Below are 23,130 nucleotides of genomic sequence, written 5' to 3' on the forward strand. Positions count from 1 at the left end.
CATTTTCTATAAGTATAGTTAAGAGAAAGCCTTTCCTTCCCACTAATGTACAAAACTGACTACAATGTTTGAAGCAAGGAAGAGTTATATTCCCAATTTCAAACATGACATTTGAGAATGAGTCAGGACAATATGAATAACCTCAATTTTAAAATAATGATGAAGTCCAAAGTAAAAACCTTTCCTAAGTTTTACTAATTTCTCAGGCAAATTGACAGTTTGTCTCTTTGCACTCATGTAATAAAGTCTAAAAAAACTTATTAGATGATCTTTTGCCTGGGTGTTTTAAAAAAATGTTTCTTCTTTTCATCTTGTGGCTAATGTTTTCCTATTATCAAGACTTTGCATGTTTTTAACACCCACCCAGCCCCATCACATTATTTTTTGGGGGTTTGAGGTCTGAGTGACAAGTACATTGATACAACTGAATCATCCTTCTGCAGGCACGTCTTTGTTATCAGATTGGTTTTCAAGTAGATTTACATTTTAAAAGTGCATCCGTTGAACAAGATTAGTCTTTGCAAAATGTGACATTTATCCTAGCAATGGATGATAGAATTTTACACTTTAGACATGTGAACCAAACCAGATAGTAAGCTGACATGTTTTTAAGTAGTTCCTTTCTTTCTGGTTATCAGATTAAACCACCAAAATGAAGCTGAAAGGGTGTTATCATGAAAGTTAATTGGACTAGGGCCAATTTTCTACCCTCCTAAGATGCCAGGATTTTCCTACAACCAAGCCAAGTTAAGTCTTGCCTTAATATAATGGAGAATTCAGAAAAAACTGACAACTGAGAGGTGAAGTAAAGAAGCAAACAGAAGTTGACGTTTTCTTGAATTTATATGCTGAGCCTAAGAAGCATTCCAAAGAGGACCAAGTGAAATACAAGAAAAGTACAAAGTTGCTTTCTGTTGTTTTAGGAAAGATGGCATTAAATATACTGTTAAAGTATATTCCCTAATCATCATGCTCCATAAACATATGTTACTAACAAAACAAAGATCTGAAGTGTTATTACTGGGAAAAATGCTAACAACTTAAATATTAAAATGAGTATTTTTTGAGGGATTGCTTGTGGACTTTTAAAAATCTAACAATTACATGATATCGCGTAGTGTGAACAACTCCAGACAGGTTTTATTAGCTTTTAAGGAAGTTGAGCCCTAGCTGGTTTTGCTCAGTGGATAGAGCATCAGCCTGCAGACCAGAGGGTTCTGGGTTCAGTTCTGGTCAAGGGCACATACCTCGGTTGCAGGCTCCTTTTGGCCCAGGCCCTGGTCAGGGCGCGTGCAGGAGGCAACCAATCGATGTGTTTCTCTCAGATCGATGTTTCTCTCTGCCTTTCCCTCTCCCTTCCACTTCCTCTAGAAATCAATGGGAAAACATCCTTGTGTGAGGATTTTAACAAAGGAAGCTGAGTGAAGTATGGCTTCCCTTAAACAGCAGAGGATTTTGGCGGGGAGAGTAAAATTATTCAAGTTGAAATTTGACCAGGATGTGAGGATATTAGCACACCTTGCTCTTGACATACCGAGTAATCTTTAATAAATACAAATGTCTGAAGGGTTCAGATTTTATTTTCCAGAAAAGTACTTCCTTTTGTTTGATGGAGACATAACATTATAAAACAACAACAACAAAACATGCGTAGAGTCTTTTGGAAAGTTCTCTCCCTTAACTTCACACAAAATCCTCACATATCTCTTTCCTTTCCTTCTCCCAAATTCTCACCTTCCTCCTCCTCCTCTCACACCACATATCTCATTGGCATATATTATGCAAAAATATATGGTCAAGGATTTAGCCCACATTCTGGTCCCCCCGCCCCCCTTCAGCACTGGGCATGTCTTAACAGTCATTAATACGGCATCATATCGACTTTCCGATTCTCCTTCTTTCCCTCTGGCATTTTAGAGCAAGCAAAAAGTGAGACAATGTTGTTCCCACATTCAGAACATATTCGAATACATACATCTGTTTTACTGTATGTACAGGTAAGTGTAAGTAAGTGATAACCTGTTGACAGTTAATTTAAAAGAAAAGAAAACAATAAAAATTTAAGAGGCAAATAATATTGGAAATTATCAATTTTTAGAAGCCACAATTTGGCCAACAAGGTCAATAGGAAGAGCCAAATATAGGCTGATATCTATCTATCTATCTATCTATCTATCTATCTATCTATCTATCTATCATCTATCTATCTATCTATCTATCATCTATCTATCATCTATCTATCTATCTATCTATCTATCTATCTATCTATCTATCTATCATCTATCTATCATCTATCTATCTATCTATCTATCTATCTATCTATCTATGCTGACCTTTATATTGGCCCCTCTTCTTTTTCTCTGCTCTGAACTCTTTATATAGAGATGTTGCCTTTTGTCTGGCTCTTTCTGAAAAAGAACCTTTAGGGAGTGTACTGATGCTTATGGAGGGAATATCCCAGTAGGTGATAAATGGGGAATTTACAAAGAATCTAGATCATTCTGAGCCAGGGTAGACTAACTTCTGGAGTCCTTAATGTCAAAGAAAATTTCCAGTATTTAGGGAAACTAAATACAGTATTTCATTTATCAGTATAAGCAATGACTAGAGAAAACTTTGTCAAGAAGAAATGCATGTCTTTTTTCTCAAGAAGATTCTTTTAAAAAATTTAACTTTATTGTTGGAAGTATTATAGATGTCCCCCTTTTGCTTCCTTTTAAGGAGCTACTTGGTCCAAGGGACTGTAATGTTATGAGTTCTGGTCTTGTCCAGGTTACTAATAGTGACTGTATGTTAGGGTTACTCACTTTGCCCAAATGTGAAAGGACACATGAAAATATAAAGCAAACAAAGGAGGAGGAGATGTGCTAGAGGATATTCCCACTATAATGTTTTTTATGTGATAGAATTATTGTTTTAATGATCAGTAAAATAAAGATAGCTAACATTTATTTAGCACCTGCCATATTTTAGGCATTGCAACATTTGCTTTAAAAGCATTGTTTTGTTTTCAACACTCGATGAGGTAGTTTGGCATCTATTTAGTAAGTCAAATAGTTTATTCTAAAATGACTAACAAGTCTATAGATGAGACTTAATCGAAATCATTCATCTCAAACTTACTTTTATTGGTATTTTATTTTGTATTTTTTTCTACTTTTAATATATTTAATTTTTGCACTTTGGTGCAAAAATTTTAACACTAGGGAAATGGCTGAAACTTAACTACATTATAAAAATTTTTGTGTCCCCAATTAGGAGGAGTCTCTAAAAAAATAAAAAATATTGCCTGGCTGCTGTGGCTCAGTGGTTGAGCATCTACCTATGAACCAGGAGGTCATAGTTAGATTCCCGGGCAGGACACATGCCCAGGCTGAGGATTGATCTCTAGGCAGGGCTGTGCAGGAGGCAGCTGATCAATAATTATTTCTCATCATTGATGTTTCTCTCTCTCTCCCTCTCCTTTCCTCTCTGAAATCAATACAAATATATTTAAAAAAATAAAATATATGTCAGAACTCATATTCTAATCATAAGCATTTTTATTAAAAAGTATTGTTTGGCTCATAATAATTATTACTAAGGTCTTCATTAAGCACAACATAATACAAGCTCCTGTAGCTGCCTTTCATATATTGGTGTTTCATACAATTAATGTCACTGGTTTTGCTAGTGTTCAGTTTTTAACAAGCTACATTGTAGACACTTAAAAATGTATGGTAAATGAACGATTTATCTTTGCTGCAGTTTGAGTGTTGATCTTAGACAAGATTATCTTTGTAGTATTTATTTACATATATATTTATTTATTTGTTCATCATTTCAAATCCTTTACTTCATTGTGTGATGACCACTTCTTTTAAGACAATTCCAAGACTTTTTTCTTATATAAGTTCATTCTACAACATTCATTCCCTTAGTATTCTAACAAATTTTATTTTAAAAAACTATTTTGTACTTATAGAGTTAATACATGTGTTTCCTTGCCTTAAGACAAGGGTGATGCTTTTAATTTTACCATGAAGCTTAAATGCACATGAAAGATGCATGTTGAAATAGTGTTGAAGATGCCAACAAATAAAAATTTAAAGGAGGTTTTCAAGAAATCTGAACTCACCCAAATTATAAATTTACCTGTTATTCCATGATATTAGGTACATAATAGATTTAAAAATATTTCTTGAAAAAACTATACAAATGTGAGGGGAAATAGGCAAATTTACCATGAAATTAATAAGAGTAAGCATTAGGGTTCCTAACGTCCATGGGCTCCGTTCTGGGCTTTGAGAGAGGCCCTATTAGTTCATTCACATATTCATAAGTTATTGTAAAATTTCAAAACTGAAATATTTAACCTAATTGGTTAAGACCTTTGTCTCTCTTCACTTTGACTTTCCCTACAACAAAGAGACTTTTAAAAAATCACCCAGCTTCCCCCCTCTTAATTCCTTTGCCTTTTCCATCTAGTCCCCCACCCCCCTTCACCTCTGACAGCTGTCAGTCTATTCTTTGTATCTATGAGTTTATTTCTATTTTGTTTGTTAGTTTATTTTGTTAAGTAGATTCCACATGTAAGTGAAATCATATAGTACTTGTCTTTGACTGGCTTATTTCAGGTGGCATAATATACTCTCCAGGTCTATCCAGGCTGTTGCAAAAGGTAAGATTTCCTTCTTTTTTTATTGCTGAGTAGTATTCGATTGTGTAAATCTACCACTGCTTTTTTATCCACTCATCTACTGATGGGCACGTGGGCTGCTTCCAAAGCTTGGCTATTATAAATAATGCTGTAATGAACATAGTCTTTCAAATTAACCTTGTGGGTTTCTTCAGATATATTTCCAGAAGTGGGATCACTGGGTCATTAGGCAGTTCTATTTTTAATTTGTTGGAGAAGTAAAGGACAGGAAGAGCATGGCTGGACTTGAAACCCTGAAAGTAGGAGTTATGCTATAGAGTAACTCAGGTAGGGTGGTGGAGTGGTGGAAGGTAAGATGGGAAATCAGGCAGGAGTGAGTTCATAATGGCCTCCTATGCCTTTCTAAGGGTTTGGACTTACTTCATTAGTAATGTGGCTCCACTGAAAGATTTTAAACTGCAACAACATGAACTTTTGAAAAGTGGATCTTATAAAGAACTCCTGAACCATATTTATTTTATTATTATATTTCATAATAAAGTGCTTGACAGCCGAATAGCCCTGGATTGGTGGTTAAAAGGATCTCCTGCAGAGGAAGATGGTTTTGCCCAGGCATTATTGCTTTGCCGGTATTTCCCAAGTAGTAGTCATACCTAAATATAAAACTCTTGACTTCTATTTTTTTTCTTCTCAAGAATCTTTCTGTTTTATGAAGTTCATGACCTTACCAGTGCCTTTCCAAGTGTTTGATATGTTCTGCATTCAGCTCTATAATGCTACACAGAAATTAAAAATCACCCACTGAATCTTCTTTGAAGATCCGGTTTCAGCTTCCCTGAATACCTCCTTGTTTGTTTAGTTATGCTGTCATTGCTTCTGCCAAGCGTGGAGTCCTGGACAGCCCCAAGCCCCTTGGGAGCAAAGCTTTGTCTTGATAAAGGGCCTGTTCACTGGCTCTTGCCAATTTTCACTCAGCTGAATTTCTGCCTTAAATAAAATAAAAATAAAGAAAGAAGAGGGGAAAAAATGAATGATATGTGAAGGAAGTCAAGGGAAATTCCATAGAGGAGGGTAAGAATATCATTAGGCCAGAGAGAGAGTTATAGAACTAATTTAGGTTATAGAACTTAATTTACATAAGAGTTCTTGCGAGATATATGTGCTGCATGTATCTTCTTCTGGGCTGAAACTTGCCTTCATAATTTCTTAATGTTGTCTTTTGATGAATAGAAGTTTCTAATATTTTATTGAGATATAATTGACATATGACACTGTTAGTTTTAGGTGTACAACATAAGGATTTGATATTTGTATGTATTGCAAAATGACCACCACAAAGTTACTGAAATATCCCTTATCTTCTAGCAGTTTTGCCACCACCATCCCTACCATATATCTTCTAGTCACTTTCCCATAATTTATTACCCATGTCCAAGCCCCACTGTCTCATCAATTCTTCATAAATTGACTGTTTCTTTGACTCAGAGATATAAGAGCTTTCGGCTATGGTCACTTCTTCAGGTCTTCACTATGTTGTGAAGGCTCCCATATACCAGTAAAACTTTAAACATGTATTCTTTTTTTCCTGTTAACTTGTCTTATATCAGTTTATTTCTTAGACCCAGTCGGAGGCCTAAAGCAGGTACAGAATTTTCCTTCCCTTATAGACCTGTTATGTACCAGCTACTGTTTTTACATCCATCATTTTATTTACTATTCACAAAATAGAAGACATATATATCTTCTTATATCCATTTTACAGATGAAAAAAATTGAGCCCAAAGACATATGTGTACAGAACGTGGCAGAAGAGGTACTGAAATCCAGGTTTGTGTGACTCCATAGCCATGATACTTTCCATCAAAACACAATACAAAACTTATAAGCACATCTCAAGAGCTCTGGGGGCACAGTCAGCTTTTTCACTAGATTATCAGAAACCAAATTTGGAAATCAGTGAAGGCCTTGCTACTGAAGCCTTATTTTGCTTGAGATGTAATCAAGGCTCTCAAATACTTAGAATTTTTAGGGAGTGCACTACTGATGAATCAGAGGCAAATTGTATAGTACCCCTAAGGCAGAAGTATTGTGTTTTCTTTTTCTTTATTGCTCCTGTAGTTTTGTTTGTGTAGTCAATTTATATAACTCATCTACTTCATATCTCAGTGAGTTACACTAAAGTTTGTAATTAACACTTAGAATGGGCTGGAAGTTGCCATTTGTGTTTTATTTCATTAAATCCTCACCCAAGGAAATTTTTTCTGATTGATTTTTAGAGAGTGAAAGGGAGGGAGGGGGAGGGAGGGAGGGAGGGACAGAGAGAGAGAGAGAGAAACATCGACCTGAGAGAGACACATCAATTGCCTCCCACATGTGCCCCAACCTGGGCCTGTGATCTAACCTGAAACTGAGGTAAGTACCCTTGATTGGGAATCAAACCCTCAACCCTTCTGTCCGTGGCCAATGCTCTAACCACGTAGGTAAACCAGTCTGGGTGCTATTTGTATTTTAATACCATCTGAAAATTTAAAGCACCTCCTAAAGATTTGTGTGAACTCACTTACATAGATAAATTTATTATTCACAACTTTATGAGTTATGTACTATTACTACCCCATCTACACTAATAAAAGAGAAAAATGGTAATTGGTGTACGGCGATACCTTTTTCATTGGCTAATCAGGGCTATATGCAAATTAACTGCCAACAAGATGGCGGCTAATTTGCATATGTAGGCACAATGCAGGGAGGCGAAAGGGAAAGCAGGAAGAAGCCCCCTGCCACTGACAGTGATCTGAAACCCAGGGGGGAGCTAAGAGCTGGGGGGCAGGGCAAAGGCGGCCCCATGCCCTGCCCCCCAGCCATGATCAGAGAATCAGGCGCCTTTGCCGCCCTGGCCAGTGATAGCAGGAAGTAGGGGTGGAGCCAGCGATGGGAGCTGGGCACGGTCGAAGCTGGCAGTCCCAGGAGCTAGGGGTCCCTTGCCTGGGCCTAAAGCGAAGCCCACAATCGCGGCGCCCCCCGCTGCCACTGCAGGTCCCCGCTGCCTGGGCCGGACGCCTAGGCCAGAGGCGTTAGGCCTGGGCAGGGGCGGAGCCTGCAACCGCGGGGAGCTGGGGGTCCCCTGCCCAGGCCTGACACCTCTGCCGGAGGCCTCAGGCCTGGTCAAGGGGCCGATCCGGTGATTGGTGATCAGAGGGTGATGAGGGTCAACTCCTCTGGCCGAGGCATCAGGCTTGGGTGGGGGGCGGAGCCGGGGATTGGGGGGATATGATGGTCCCCTTGCCCAGGCCTGAAGCCTGGGTCAGAGGCGTAGGCTTGGGCTGGGGGGTGGAGCAAGCGATCAGAGGGAGATGGGGGTCCCCTGCCCAGGCATGATTCCTGGGCCAGAGGCCTCAGGCCTGGGCGGGGGCCAGAGCCAGTGATCGGGGGGAGATGGGGGTCCCCTGTCCAAGCCTGACACCTCTGGCGGAGGCGTCAGGCCTGGGCAAGGGGCCGATCAGGCGATCGGAGGGTGATGGGGGTCAACGCCTGAGGGTTCCCAGTATGTGAGAGGGGGCAGGCTGGGCTGAGGGACACTCTCCGCCCCCCCCCCCCCCACACACACACCCAGTGCACGCATTTCGTGCACCGGGCCCCTAGTCTATATATATCAAACCCTAATATGCAAATAGACCGAACGGCGGAACAACCGAACAACCAGTCACTATGATATGCGCTGACCATCGGGGGCATGCATGGAACATGGCAGGCATTGGCAGCAGGCGGCAGAGCGTGGAACATGGCAGGCATCAGCTGCGGCGGGATGGTGGAGCAGGTGAGTGGGGGCACCAGACCAAGGCAGGGTGCTGGTCACTGTCATCAGGGCAAGCTTCTGGTGGTTACTGAAAATTCTTTGCTCCTGCACACCGCAGTCCCGCCAGGCACTCGCACCTGCTGCTAGCACCTGGCACCTGCCCCTCAGTGCTGTCAGTGGATGCAAGCGGCGGCTGCTGGCCCTGATCACCCCTCAGAGCTTGTCCACCTACCCCTGCTCCTGAGGGGTGATTGGGGCAGCAGCCGCCACTCACACCTGCTGCTGACACAGGCCCCATCGCTCTGCACCATCAGCGGGTGTGAGCAGGGCCGGCGCCCTCAGCACGTGGGAGTGGTGGCAGGAGTGGGGCTGCTGGCACCATTTCAAAAACTCAAGCTAAAACTGAAGTGTAGCTTGTTCAGTAAGATAATGAGATTGTCTTTTACATAGCATCATTCACTTTGCGTTCTAAGAAATGAGCACATTTAATTATAGGTTGTAGATTTATTCATCAACAACATGCAGCATTACCACAAGTGGCCCTAGATGTGTTATGTCTAAAAAGCTATACTTAATACTCTTAGCATGTTACACAGGGTTGTTTGTTAATGAGTGCTCAGAGGATCATGGAGATAATCCCTTATATGGCCAGATAATTGTTTACTAGAGGTATTCATGCAAGACTCATACACCCGAAACCACGTATTACATGAAAGCCTGGTGACTTATTGAAGTCAGATTATCAATTTAAAAAGAGCATTTCCACTCCCTCTAAAGCTTGGGTTAATTCTTAAAAGTATATACACAAGTTTGCTAGTGCTTATTATGGGCCTAAGTAGTCCTCAAAGATGAGAGGTGTATAAGACAGAGTGCTGGCACTCACTCAGCTTTTTCACTAGTTTATCAGAAACCAAATCTGGAAAACAATCTGGAACACGGGTGTAGATCTCGGATACCTTCTAGTAACTGTTGGTCCAAATCAACAAACTGTGAGCAGTGGAATCCCGCCTCTTTGGAACTCCTGTCAGTCAACCTGCCTGTAGGCGGGACCACGCCAAAAGGCCCCGCCCACCTGCGCGAATGCGCATGCGCTCCCGGTGAGGCGGTGACCCTGAGAGGTTGCCGTCGCGCACTGTGCGCAGACAGGACGTCCGGCGTGCGCAGGCGCTCGGCGCAGAGGCCTGCCGGAAGCCAAAATGGCGTCTAGGTGTTCTCCCGGCCGCAGATGGCGCCTGGTCAGTGTCTGAGCGGGTGTTTTGTAAGACGCTGTGGCGAACGCCCTCTTCGCCGCCATGGCCCGGCATCGGAATGTTCGAGGCTATAACTACGATGAAGGTAGGTGGCACGCTTATGCCGCGATGTCACAGTCCCCGTGTCCGCCGGCATCCCAGCTTACTGGCATCCAGTTGGATCTGTTTAGCCCTCGACAGTGGTGCCAGCCTGGAATTCCGAGGAGGCTCCGTTGGAGAAGATCATAGGCCGTCTGCGTGCCAGAGAACGGCCTGGTTTTATGTCGTGATTCCTGCCCGTGGGGTTGAGCTTCTTCGGGGCAGGGGAGGTGCAGTGCCGCGTCGGACGGGAAGGACTTCGGGCAGGTCGGGCCGGCGGTGTTGACACGCGCGAGCGCCGCCGCCTCTCCCTCGCCCGGTGTCCTCCCAGCTCCTTTCCCGACTCCCCAGCCCTTTCACAGATGCCCAGGAGTCAGTCAGAGAAGGATAAATACCACATGCTCTCACTCATTTGTGGATTATAATGAACAACGGAAACCGATGAACAAAAACAGATGTAGAGACAGAGAAGCATCGATCAGATGCTCAAAACTCGGAGGGAAGGTGGGGGAGGGTGGGTGAGGGGGAGAGACCAACCACAGGACTTGTATGCATGCAGATAAGCATAGCGATGGATTGGACAACAGGGGGTGAGGGTGAGGGCAGGAGTGGGGGGATGAGAGGACATTGGGGGAATAAGGACACATTTGTAATATCTTAATCAATAAAGGGAAAATAAATTTTTAAGAAAGGCAGAAAAAAAATGCCCAGGAAACCTTGCTTATTTGTAACACACGGATTGACTGACTTAATGCTTACATTCACCTGTTTTGTTTTAACGGTGTTAACTTTTACATAGTAAATCTTTTTGTGTTTTCATACATATTTAGTGCAGAATTTGGCTTGAGCTAACTGATTATTTTCTACGAGTTTCAAATTAAATTGGAAACTTAGGGGATGGTAGAAAAGATACCTATTAAAAAGACCCAAAGAATAAGTCGATTAGATGATGTTAGGTGTATACTTAATTCTTGGTTGAAAATTCCCCATGTAAATGCATTTGGGAATGGGGAGAAAAAAAAAAACATTAATAGAAGAAAGAAGGCTTCTAAAAGGATTTAGGGACTTAAAAAAAAATGAAATAAAATGTATATGAATGTTCTCTAGGAGTTTAAAAAAAGTTGGAATTCGTTGAGGATGAGCACAGCATCTCTAGGCAGTGGATAATTATGGGCCACGCCAAGCATAATACAAACAAATTAGAGACCAGTTTGACCGAGTGCAGAAGAGGCACGGAGACCCGATGCTGTGTGGAGTGCAGAGCGTGTAGTATGTGCTTGCTATGCTGGTGGCTGCTCATTGTCGGCACTCCCGGTAGGTTATGGTAGAGCATCAGTCTGCCCTCCCCGTCCCGGGGGCTGTCGAACGCTCTGAGCCGCACTGGGGGGCTGCAGCTCAGCCAGCCTGGCATATATATGCCAGTGTGTGCGAGGTTCCTGGTGTTCCACAGTTACCTAGACAGGACTTGAGCCTGGGAGGTATTTTTGCAGATATGCTATAAAAGACACGAATAGCCCTCATTACTTTGATGAAGTAATTTCTTTAATAATTTTTTTCTTTAATAAGTTTTACTTGGGCAGCTTTCACTGTTTATTCTTCTCCAAGTGAATGCTTAGTGGACTGTTGTAAGCTTTGGGGACCGATAGTAAAATGTTTGAGGGAGTCTAAAGGGGGAGATATGCAAGTCACAGAGGGTTCAAGTGAGTATGAGATGCTGCAAAAACTAAGTTCCAAGGAAGCTGTGTAAGTAAGAGCGCCTAGCTCAGAGTGTGTCGGAGGAGTGGAGTGTGATTTCCACGTGAAGGAAAGCTTCCCCGAAACGTGCTTGGCCTGAGGGAGGGAGTGCCAAACTCCTGGCTCGGTTGTCAGGTTTCTTTGGAACAATTGATGACATCATAACCAAGCTATTCCTATAGAATAGGAGGTTCACCCTCTTTTCCTTACAAAGTTCTACTCATTTTAAGGGTCCAGTATATTTCTTTTCTTCCCAGTTAAGCTTTCCTTTGTACTCTCAGAATAATAATTCTCAAAACGAATATAACTTCATTAGAGAGAGTTTATGCTCCAAAACCTATTGGTTCCCCTGTTTAACTCTCGCTTTGTTCTTCTCTGTAATTTGGATAGCACATTACATGACTGCCTTAGCTATTAATTTAAAAGTGCCAGGAAGACAAAGTCCATATTTGATATTTACTCCAGTAGCCGCCACATTGCTTACATGAAGTAAATACTCCCAAAATTTTGTTGAGGAAAAGAACCGCTTTACAAAAATACCAGGAATGAATTCTCTTTGTTTTTCTATATTGTGGTACTTTTAGGGTCAATTTCAGTATTGAAAAATAATGAAAAAGATTCTGTTTTTATATCTAAAAATATTTTTTGTGAATGGCTCTTCATTTATTTGCTAATAAGTTATTAACTCAGAATTGTGATCTAATTTATTGAATTACACATGTTAATCCAATAGTAGATTTATTTACTTTTTCTTTGCCATAAACAATTGATCTTAGTCTCAGAATAAGAGTTCCTGCTTCATGAATACCCTCAGAAACTAGCTAACTATCCTTTGGAACTGGTTTAACTATTATATTCCTGGGATCTTTCTCTAGCCACCCCAAGTCAAACACTTGCCATATGTGTTTTGTAATTGCCCATTTTTTTGTCTTCTCTGTTTGATTTCAGGTTTGTGAAGATCTTGGGAATGTACCTATTACTCACTCTTGTACCCCAAATGTCTCTAATAGTCCCTGACATAGTGTTAGTATTTGTTGAGTGAATAAAATACTTTGTGCAAACATATTTATATTCTTTGTGGGTTTTTAGTTTTAAATTGCTTGGTTCATTTATAATAAAACACGTTTAAATTTAGTACCAAACATGTGCCAGGTAGTTGGTTAGACAGAGTCTTGCCCTGAAGAAGTTTATAATCTCGTGGAGTGAAACGGGTAAAGTGCTTTGAAGACTTTCAATTGGAGGAGTGTGCTAGGGAGTAAAAATGACAGGGTGGGGGGTGGGGCGGGGGCTGGGGGCTTGCTGTTTTTTACCCAGAGTGGTCAGGGAGGACATATGCAATTAGGTGACATTTGAATGGGAACCTTAACCAAGAGGAAGAAACAGCCTTAGGAAAATTTGGTTAAAAAACATATTCTAGTGAGTCGGTAGAAAAAAGGCCAATAAGCCCGAGCAGAGTGATTTTGAGGGAGTTTAGGATAAGCTGGTTTTCATAGATTATCTCGTTCTACATGAAGAAAAATTGCTTTCTTGGTCTGATTGTATACCCTGTGCTTTGGGGACCGATAGTAAAATTAAAATTAGTTTAGGACAAGCACAACATCTCTATGCAATGGACAATTATGGGCCACGCATAAAGTTGTATGAAGAATAAATGCTTTGTTTTTAGAGAGCATTTGGTAAAAAAAAATGGGTGGTTTTCATTTTGGATATTTGTCAACTCTGGAAAGAATTTAAGTATGTGGTCTGTGGGATTATTACTTTTTGATCATATGAGGTGAAAAATTGGACCCAATTATCTTAAATACTGAAGAACCATGTTTCTATCTATATTAATAAAAGCATAATGTGTTAATTAGACCAGACGTCATTTAGGACGTCCTTCCGGACGAAGCTGGGGCCAGAGGGAAGCCCTGGTCCCGGGTGCCTGAGGGAAGCCGGTGCCAGCAGCCGGGGGAAGGAAGGCCTACTCTTGCACGAATTTTGTGCAGTGGGCCTCTAGTAAGTGTATAAGTACAGAAAGTCAGTAAATACCTATATTGTAGGTAAAATTTTTAGGAAAAGTGGACAATCCAAGTTCCTTTAATTTTGATGAACAATTTAATTTCTTTTGGAAAGAATCCAGATGCTTTCTTGTTAATAACTAAGAATATATTAAGAACTTGTAATGAATTTATCTCTTGTGTTTTTATTTTAGATTTTGAAGATGATGATCTCTATGGCCAGTCTGTAGAAGATGATTATTGTATTTCTCCATCAACAGGTGAATTTTAAAAATAATTTGATTTCATTATTTAAAAATGTTAAGTCAGTATTAGTGTTATTCTATGACTAGAGTGACTCCATAAGACTAATATTAAGTAATATTTTAAAAAGTAATTATATGTTAACTTTTAACGGAGAAAAAATAATTTCTTTACCTGTAAATAGAATTTAAAGTTTTGATTTCATCATTTGGCTTTAATCAATTGGAAGAAAACTCTGAAAACTGGCTTTTCCAATGTTCTTTGCAACATGCAATTAAACTAAATTGTATTAAAATGGTAATCTTATCTAAAACTAAAACTTGTGAAGGCAGACAGCAGTTTGTTATATATTCTCAGGAATCTTTTGAATATTAGAAACATTGATGTGTTATGCAAAGAATTCCTCTGTACAGTATTTTAGTTTATCTACTGTTAATTTGGTAAATAAATCAGATAAATGTAGTTCCAACTTCTGATGGAACCATAGATTGACTTAGAGTTCACATTCCACATCAGAGCTTCATCTTCTGTCTCATCTGCCAAAAGTTTTCTTTTTTGCCACTGTACAAAGAAAACATTCATGTGTTCCTTTCAGCAAAGACTGAGTCTTTAATCCACATTCTCCTCTCATTAATTTCTCAAATAATACATCTGTCTTTAAATTCCTTTTTTAAAAACATATTTTTATTGATTTAAGAGAAGAAGGGAGGAGAGAGAGAGAGAAACATCAGTGATGAGAAGGAATCATTGATCGGCTGCCTCCTGCAAACTACCTGCTGGGGATGGAGCCTGCAACCTGGGCATGTGCCCTTGACCAGAATCAAACCCAGGACTCTTCAGTCCTCAGGCCGATGCTCTATCCACTGAGCCAAACGAGGTAGGGCTGTCTTTAAATTTCATTCTACTCTGCAAATAGTTAAAATGTCCTGCTAATTTTACTATACCATAAAGGGGGTGTAATTAAATATAGTTAGGTACAGCATAAGTATAATTCATAAAATTCATTTTCCACAATTTTAAAGATTTAATGTGATTAACATTTTTATCAGTCTGCCTTTTCTTTAATACTATGGTCTGCTAAGCTGTCCTCTAAACCCTTTACTTTCCTGAAAACCTGACCTGTCCTGTAAACCTGTACCACTTCATTCATTCATTCATAAATTGAATTTATTGGGTTACATTGATAAAATTATGTAGGTTTAAGGTGTACACCTTAATTTTATAATACATCATCTATAGTGTGTTCACCACTCAAAGACCTGTCTCTTTTTTTTTTTTTTTTTAATGTGTGCAATGAACTCTGACACTCTAGCCATTGAGCCAAACCAGCTAGGGTGAAAAGTATCCTTCTAATACTAATCACTTTCCATTAAAAAATCCCTTCGAAAATATACCATTAAAAAATAAAAGTTTCTGATATGATATTGCTATTTTATACAGTCAGGTACTGCTTAACAACAGGGATACATTCTAAGAAATGCTCCTTAGGAGATTTCATCATATGGGAACATCAGAATGTACTTATATGTACACTGAACTAAGTCATACTGCATGCTACACACCTAAGCTATATGGTATACCAATGACGTATTCGTGGTCTGTCATTGACTAAAACGTCGTTATGTGGTGCGTGACTATGTTTTGAAAGTTAAAAAAACCTAAATCCACATGCTTTAGTTAAAAATACCAGTTTACTGGTAGTTAAAAATACAGAAGAAACTCAAAACCAATTATCTCTTACTTTGATGGAAAGAGACATGACCTCCTAGCTGGTTTGGCTCCGTGGATAGAGCATCTGCCACCTAAGGGTTCCGGGTTCGATTCCAGTCAAGGGCACATGCCTGGTTGCGGGCTTGATCCCCAGTGTGAAGTGTGCAGGAGGCATCAATGATTCACTCTATCATTGATGTTTCTATCTCTCTCTCCCTCTCCCTTCTATCTGAAGTCAATAAAAATATCTACACTAATAAAAGAGAAACATGGTAATTGGCGTACGACTGCTACCCTTCCCATTGGCTAATCAGGACAATATGCAAATTAACTGCCAGCCAAGATGGCGGCCGGCAGCCAGGCAGCTTGAAACTAACATGAGGCTTGCTTGCTTCAGTGACGGAGGACTCCAACATTCCCCGCTTGCCGCTGCAGGCCTCTGAGCTGGCAGTTTGAAACATAGTTACAAAAATAGAAGCTGAACAAAACCCCCAGAAACCAGCTTTCAGCTAGCCGGGATCTCAGACCTGGAGTTGATACAGTGTTCCGATTGTAGAACCTAAACAAACCAGATACCTGCTTTTAGGAGCGGAGGCCTAAGAGCTGGAGCCTCAGAGGTAAAGCTGGCTCAGAATAAAAAAAAAAAAAGAAAGAAAGGAGCAGTTGGGAGCTTCAGTCCCAGCCTGAAAACAGCTCTCAGCCCCTCACCCAGACTGGCCAGGCACCCCAGTGGGGACCCCCACCCTGAAGGGTATGTGACCAGCTGCAAACATTTATCATCCCCTCATCCAGGCTGGCCAGGCACCCCAGTGGGGACCCCCACCCTGATCCAGGACACCCTTCAGGGCAAACCAGCCAGCCCCCACCCATGCACCAGGCCTCTATCCTATATAGTAAAAGGGTAGTATGCCTCCCAGCACCAGGATCAGCGTGACAGGGGGCAGCACCCAAACCCCCTGATCACCCTGCGGCTCTGTGTGTGACAGGGTGCGGCTCCCCAACCCCCTCACCCCACGGGCCCTGCTCTTTGTGTGACGGGGTAGAGCCATAACCTCCCCATCGGCCCTGCCCTGAGTGTGAGAGTGGCGGCGCCCCAACCCCCTGATCGGCCCTGCTCTGTGGGTGATAGAGGGTGGCGCCCAACCCCCCCCCCCCCACGGGCCCTGCTCTGTGTGTGATGAGGTAGAGCTATAACCTCCCCATCGGCCCTGCCCTGAGTGTGACAGTGGCGGCGCCCCAACCCCCTGATCCGCCCTGCTCTGTGTGTGACAGGGGGTGGTGCGCCAACTCCCCTATCGGCCCTACTCTCTGAGTGACGGGGGGAGCTCCTCAGTCCCCTGATGGGCCCTACTCTGTGAGTGACGGGGGAGCTCCTCAACCCCCTGATTGGCCCTGCTCTGTGCGTGACAGGGGGTGGCACCACAACCTCCCTATCGACCCTGCCTTGAGTGTGACAGGGGGCGGTGCCCCAACCCCCCAATCGGCCCTACCCTGAGCGTGACTGAGGGTGGCATCGCAACCTCCCAATCGCCCCGCTCTGTGCATGACAGGAGGCGGCGCCCCAACTCCCCAGTCGGCCCTGCTCTGAGCCCGACCAGGGGCTGCACCTAGGGATTGGGCCTGTCCTCTGCCACCCGGGAGCAGGCCTAAGCCAGCAGGTCGTTATCTCCCAAGGGGTCCCAGACTGCGAGAGGGCACAGGCTGGGCTGAGGGACCCCCCTTCCCCCCCGAGTGCACAAATTTTTGTGCACCGGGCCTCTAGTCTATAATAATAAAAGCGTAATATGCTAATTAGACCGGACAACCTTCCAGATGAAGCCGAGGCAGAGGCGGCCCCCACAGCAGGCAGGGGCTGAGGCAGAGGCAGCTGCTGAGGTGGTGGGGGCTGAGCCCCTTGCACGAATTTCATGCATCAGGCCTCTAGTATCTATATAATCCTATCTAATAAAAGAAAAACATGGTAATTAGCTGTAACTTCGCTACCTTTCCCATTGGCTAATCAGGGAGATATGCAAATTAACTGCCAGCCAAGATGGCGGTTAACCGCCAACAAAGATGGTGGTTAATTTGCATACATAGCGGCAATGCTGGGAGGCGAAAGGGATCGGAAACCCAGGCGGCAGGCAAGAGGTGGGGGAGCAGGCAAAGGCGGCCGGTGATCAGTGATTGCATTGTGGATTGGAGGCAGAGAGAGCCGCTGGTGGGGTCAGCTGGAACATCCGGACTCTGGGGGCCGGGGGTGCCGGCTGGCCTGCTACCCCGTTATCGCCATGGCGATTGTGGGCAGAGAGGGGTTTGCATTTAAAACTAAGTGGAGTGGTCCGGAACTGTGCGGCACTGACAACCAGGGCAGTCTCTGCGTCAGTGGCACATCTGCGGCTCGAAGTGTGGGGGGTGAGGGCCATGCAAGCCAGAGGCTTTGGCTGCAATGGTCAGATAATTTCAGCTCCAAGGCAGGCGCAATCAGGGAAGCCATGGGAACCTTCACAAAAACAGAGAAGGCTGAAGAGGAAGGATACTTTCCAGAGCGGATTAAAGAACAGCTGGCAGCCTTGAAGAAACAACATGAAGAAGAGATCACTCATCATAAAAAGGAGATTGAGCGTCTGCAGAAAGAAATTGAGCAGCACAAGCAGAACATCAAGAAACTGAAAGATCATGATACTGTGGCAGTGTCAGGGTGAGGGGACAGCCATATTTGTCAGTGTGCCTGAGCTGTCAACAACAAAAAGTGTGCGGGAGCTGGGCAGGCGCACAGACAGGCACACAGACCCCAGGCCCACCTTGCCACCGCCTGGCCTCACCGCCACCGCTGCCAATGCCGATTACGTCTTATGGGGCCTGCACTCCGCAGCGAGAGGTGGGGGCCGGGGTGTGGGGGGGCAGGATGTCTTACAAACCAAACTTGACCATGCACATGCCCGCCACCTCCATCAAGGCCTCTGGGAGTGTTCACCCGCCTTCCACCAGCATGGCAACGTCTTCCCAGTACCGCCAGCTGCTGAGTGACTAGGACCACCATCTCTAACACACAGGGAACAGAGAACAGCCAGGTGCCCCAGAGCAAATATGCTGAGCTGCTGGTCATCATCGAAGAACTAGGGAAGGAGATCTGACTCACGTAAGCGGGCAGCAAGAGCTCGATGGAGAGACTGAAACGAGGCATCATCCACACGACAGGGCTGGTTCGGGAGTGCTTGGACGAGATGGAGCGTAACACCAGGTCCTAGCCCCTAAATCAGTGTGAAAGGCTTTCCCTCTTCTTCCAAGAAGTGGCAGATCATGCTTGCACCCCCTTCAGATGAAACTTGGTTTCAAAATGGTAACAGCTTGATTTCTCCTCCCTGTGCCCCTCCCGTGGTTCATCAGGCTCTGAACCTCCCATCGCTGAGGTGGAGAAGAGATTTTTGCAGTTATTAGATTTACATATTAGTTAGGAACTACCCAGGGCATTTTGTGTGTTTTTTTAAAGCATTGATTTACATGATGCATGTCAGTTACCTATCACAGCAAACTGTAGTTGGCCTCCCAGATACGTTTTTTTTCTTCTGGATACATTTCTGGTACTCACATGGTTCTTTATGTTTCTCTTCTGAGCTGATCCAACTCTGAGGGTTTGTTTCAGTGAGTCCTGAGGCAGCGCTTTAGTAGCCAGTGCCCATTTACCACACAGTATAAATTCTTTTCAATGTAACTTCTTTTTTTTTTGCTTAAGCATTTGCATGACTATTAGTACTTTGAAGTCAATCTTTAAAATGCACACGTTATAAATACAGAAGAAAGAGCAATTTATTGAACCTTGCCTGACAAGGACCCCTGAAATTTCCCCTAAGGATGTATGTACATTTCAGTTCTGCCTTTCCCATCAGTGGATCCAAACATCTGGAAGACAGTGACTAATAGTGTTTGCATCTTTGTATGTATTTATTACTTGATGTAATAAAGCTTATTTTCATTAACAACAAAAAAGAGAAACTTAAAGATCATGCTGATGCTTAAGTGCACACAGTTCTCCATAGAATGGCTACATACTGTCCACTTCTATGAAGACATAGTTCTGGTAACTAATATCTAGCTATGCTGCCAACAGATTATAATAAATTGTGATCAGTGGGGAAAAAAACCCAAAAAACCAAGTGGGGTGACATCAGAATTACCCAAGCGTACCCCCAACCCCTTCACCTGCCCAGACGCCTAGAGTCCCTTTATAGCTGGGCTGAGCCCAGTGCCGCCCAGTGGCCTGGACACCAGACCTGACCACCTCTCTGGTTTGACCCAAACATCTGAAGTTCGCATTAGTTGCCAACTTAAGAAATTGGAGCATTCACGTAAAATCAGGATCCCCACTTCTCTTTCCAAAGTGGCCGATTGGGCTACCAACCAAGGGTGGTCGGTGTCACTTCAACCCTAAGAGGAACCCCCAGCTTGGGGGTGTGGTGAGGAGGAAGCAGACAGTTCAGTTGTGTAAACTCCCACTGACAGTAGCACAGCCCAACAGTGTGGCCAGTCAACTGCGAGGCAGCACAGCCATGAAACAGTCCGGCTGTTAAACAAGGCCTCTCTCCAGCTTTCAGGGGGCTTCACCTACTCCAACCCACTGCACCCCACTCTGCCCCAGTGAGACAGCTTCAGTGTTTCAGCTCCAGCAAACAGAACACGTCCCAGTGGAAAGGGAAAGTGTATCCATGGCCAGTGTTGCTCAATGGATAGAGCCTTTGCCTGAGGACTGAAGGGCCCAGAGTTCAATTCCTGGTCAGGGCACATGCTTGGGTTATGGGTTTGATCCCCAGTGTGGGGTGTGCAGGAGGCAGTCAGTCAATGATTCTCTCTCATCATTGATGTTTCTATCTCCCTCCCTCTCTGAAATCAATCTATACTAATAAAAGGGTAATGTGCTAATTAGAACAAACAACTTCCAGACAACTTTCTGGATGTCGTTTTGGACAAAGCCATGGTGGCGGAGCCGAGGCAGAGGCGGTTAGGGGCGATCAGGCCGGCAGGGGAGAGCAGTTAGGGGGATCAAGCTGGCAGGGGAGAGCAGTTAGGACAATCAGGCTGGCAGGGGAGAGCAGTTACGGGGGTCAGGCCAGCAGGGAGAGCAGTTAGGGAGATCAGGTTGGAAGGCAGGTGAGCAGTTAGGAGCCAGTGGTCCCAGATAGCAAGAGGGATGTCCGGCTGCCAGTTAGGGGGATCCCAGGGATCGGGCCTAAACCAGCAGTCGGACATCCCCCAAGGGTTCCCCGATTAGAGAGGGTGCAGACTGGGCTGAGGGAACAAAACCCGCCCCCCCCCCCCCCCCCCCGTGCATGAATTTCATGCACTGGGCCACTAGTAATCTATATAATCTTTATAGATATATATATCTATATATATCTATATATATGTCTATATATATTATATATATATTATATATATATTACATATAGTAATCTATATAATCTTTGGCCAGGGTCCTAATGGCCAAAGGCTCAAGCAGACTGGAAGTCAGTGCTGGGTTGCCATGGCTACTGTGGGCGACCCGTCCCAGCACTGACTGCCTAGGGGGCTGCAGATCAGGCCCGGAGAGAGGCCTGCAGAGAGAGAGGCAGAATCTGATCCATAGCCTCTGTGGCAGCCGTTGATCAGAACTTGCCTCTTTTTCTCTCCCAGCCTGGCCAATAGCCACACCTCCATTTCTCTCCAGGCCTCCACCTGGGCTGCTGATCAGCCCCACCTTTCTGATCAGGCCCTGTTGCTAGGCCCAGAGACGCTGACTGGCATAGAAACTGACCAATCAGAACCAAATCTGGGTCAACTGTGAGGAGCCAATGGCTGCCTAGGGGGCGGAGCTTTTGACGCTGACTGGCATAGAAACTGATCAATCAGAACCAAATCTGGGTCAACTGTGAGGAGCCAATGGCTGCCTAGGAGGCGGAGCTTTTGATGCTGACTGGCATAGAAACTGACCAATCAGAACCAAATTGGCCAGGAGAGGAGGGCAGTTGGGGGTGAGGTCAGGCCTGCAGGGGAGGGCAGTTAGGGGTGATCAGGCAGGCAGAGGCAGTTAGGGGCGATCAGGCCAGCAGGGGAGAGCATTAGGGGCGAGATCAGGCCGGCAGGGGAGGGCAGTTGGTGGTGAGATCAGGCTGGCAGGGGAGGGCAGTTTGGGGTGATCAGGCAGGCAGGCAGGCAGAGGCAGTTAGGGGCGATCAGGCAGGCAGGCAGAGAGGTTAGGGACGATCAGGCAGGCAGGCAGGTGAGTGGTTAGGAGCCAGGGGTCCCTGATTGGAGTGGGGTACAGGCTGGACTGAGGGAAGCCCCCCCCCCCGTGCACTAATTTCGTGCACCAGGCCTCTAGTATGTATACGTGTGTGTGTGTGTGTGTGTGTGTGTGTGTGTGTGTATTATACTTAAAGAAGAATTGTCACTGAAGAGATGATAATATTCTGGGTCTAATGAATTCTGGTAATTGAATAACTTTATCAATTAGTAGGAATTTGTACAATTTATCAGCAAATGTATTTTTTTTTAACTCTGCTAAGTACAGTTTTCCTGATGAAAAGGCGATTTCTAAATGTTAAAGCTTTTTTCCCTTTTAGGCGGATTGGCTTTTTTTTTTTTATCCTCACCCTAGGATATGTGCATTGATTTTAGAGAAAGGGAAGGTGGAGAGAGAGAGGGAGAGAGGGAAAGAGAGAGAAACATCCTGTGAGAGAGAATATTGATCGGTTGCCCTCCTTACATGTCTCTACCTGGGAATTATATACCCACAAACTTTTGGTGTACAGTACGATGCTCCAACCAATTGAGCCACACCAGCCTGGGCTGGAGGTTTGACTTTGATACTGAATATTGAGCACATATCAAAGAGCTGGAGATAGCTGAAAAAACCTATATATAAAACTTTATTTAAACAGTTGTGAATTTTGTTTCAGTTAATATAATTAGAAGTGTTAAAAGATAAACTGAGGGTCCTGGCTATGTGGTACAGTGGTTGGAGCATTGTCCCGTACACCAAAAGGTTGTGGGTTTGATTCCCAGTCAGGGGCATAAGGGAGGCAACCGATTGATGTTTCTCTCTCTCTCTCTCTTCCCCCCTTCCTCTTCTTTCTAAAAATCAATACAAACATCCTTGGGTAAGGATTAAAAAAAAAAGAAAGGAAAAATAAACTGAGGCATATTAAGATTTTTAAGAATTTATTTGAGCAAATAATTTAATTCAGGCAGCTCCAAACTGCAAGTGGTGAGGAGCTCTCCACTACAGAAGATAAGGGCAGTGTTTTTAGAGAAGACACAAAGGAAAGCAAGGAAGTTGTTTGCTTGTCTGTAGCTTAGGTGGTTACATTATCTGGGAAAGCCTCGTTGGCTTTTGTGATTGGTTGTTCTTAATCCAGAGGCTTTTACAGGAATTAACTCTGCCTTAGTCTTCCATTTGTCACCAAGGCATTAGAGCCACCTCTATCTAATGGCCTCCTTCTATGGTTACCTTAACAGTAGTGGTCCTTATTCAGTCCATCCCAACTTAAAACCTTTATTGAGCATCAATTAACATGTAAGAAAAAGCCTATTCCAATAAATTTACAAATTAGTGGTGTATAAGGCAGCCAGTTAAAAATCTTTTTCAAACAACGTGCTACACAACAGTATGGTGGGTAGAGAAATAGTCCTGCCTGAAGAAGGAGTCTGGGAAGGCCTCTGGAA

The 23,130-nt window shown here is 43.7% G+C and overlaps 1 protein-coding gene and 1 pseudogene across 3 annotated transcripts in view; both read left to right on the forward strand.

Moving 5' to 3' along the window:
• The first annotated feature begins 9,569 nt into the window (after positions 1-9,569).
• HBS1L (HBS1 like translational GTPase) overlaps positions 9,570-23,130 on the forward strand; it is an 83,617-nt gene continuing 70,056 nt past the window's right edge. For both annotated transcript variants that reach the window (XM_081094000.1, XM_081094001.1), the window contains exons 1-2: positions 9,570-9,770; positions 13,692-13,757. In XM_081094000.1, coding sequence (XP_080950126.1) covers positions 9,728-9,770; positions 13,692-13,757 — 109 coding nt within the window. In that variant the 5' untranslated portion in view covers positions 9,570-9,727. The remainder of the gene's footprint in view (positions 9,771-13,691; positions 13,758-23,130) is intronic.
• On the forward strand, positions 18,338-18,680 carry LOC308521152 (cyclin-dependent kinase 2-associated protein 1-like; annotated as a pseudogene). The gene has a single exon. The product of its transcript is annotated as a cyclin-dependent kinase 2-associated protein 1-like (transcript).

The sequence above is a fragment of the Myotis nattereri genome, assembly GCF_964212035.1.
Source record: "Myotis nattereri genome assembly, chromosome: 6".
Classification (NCBI taxonomy): Eukaryota; Metazoa; Chordata; class Mammalia; order Chiroptera; family Vespertilionidae; genus Myotis; species Myotis nattereri.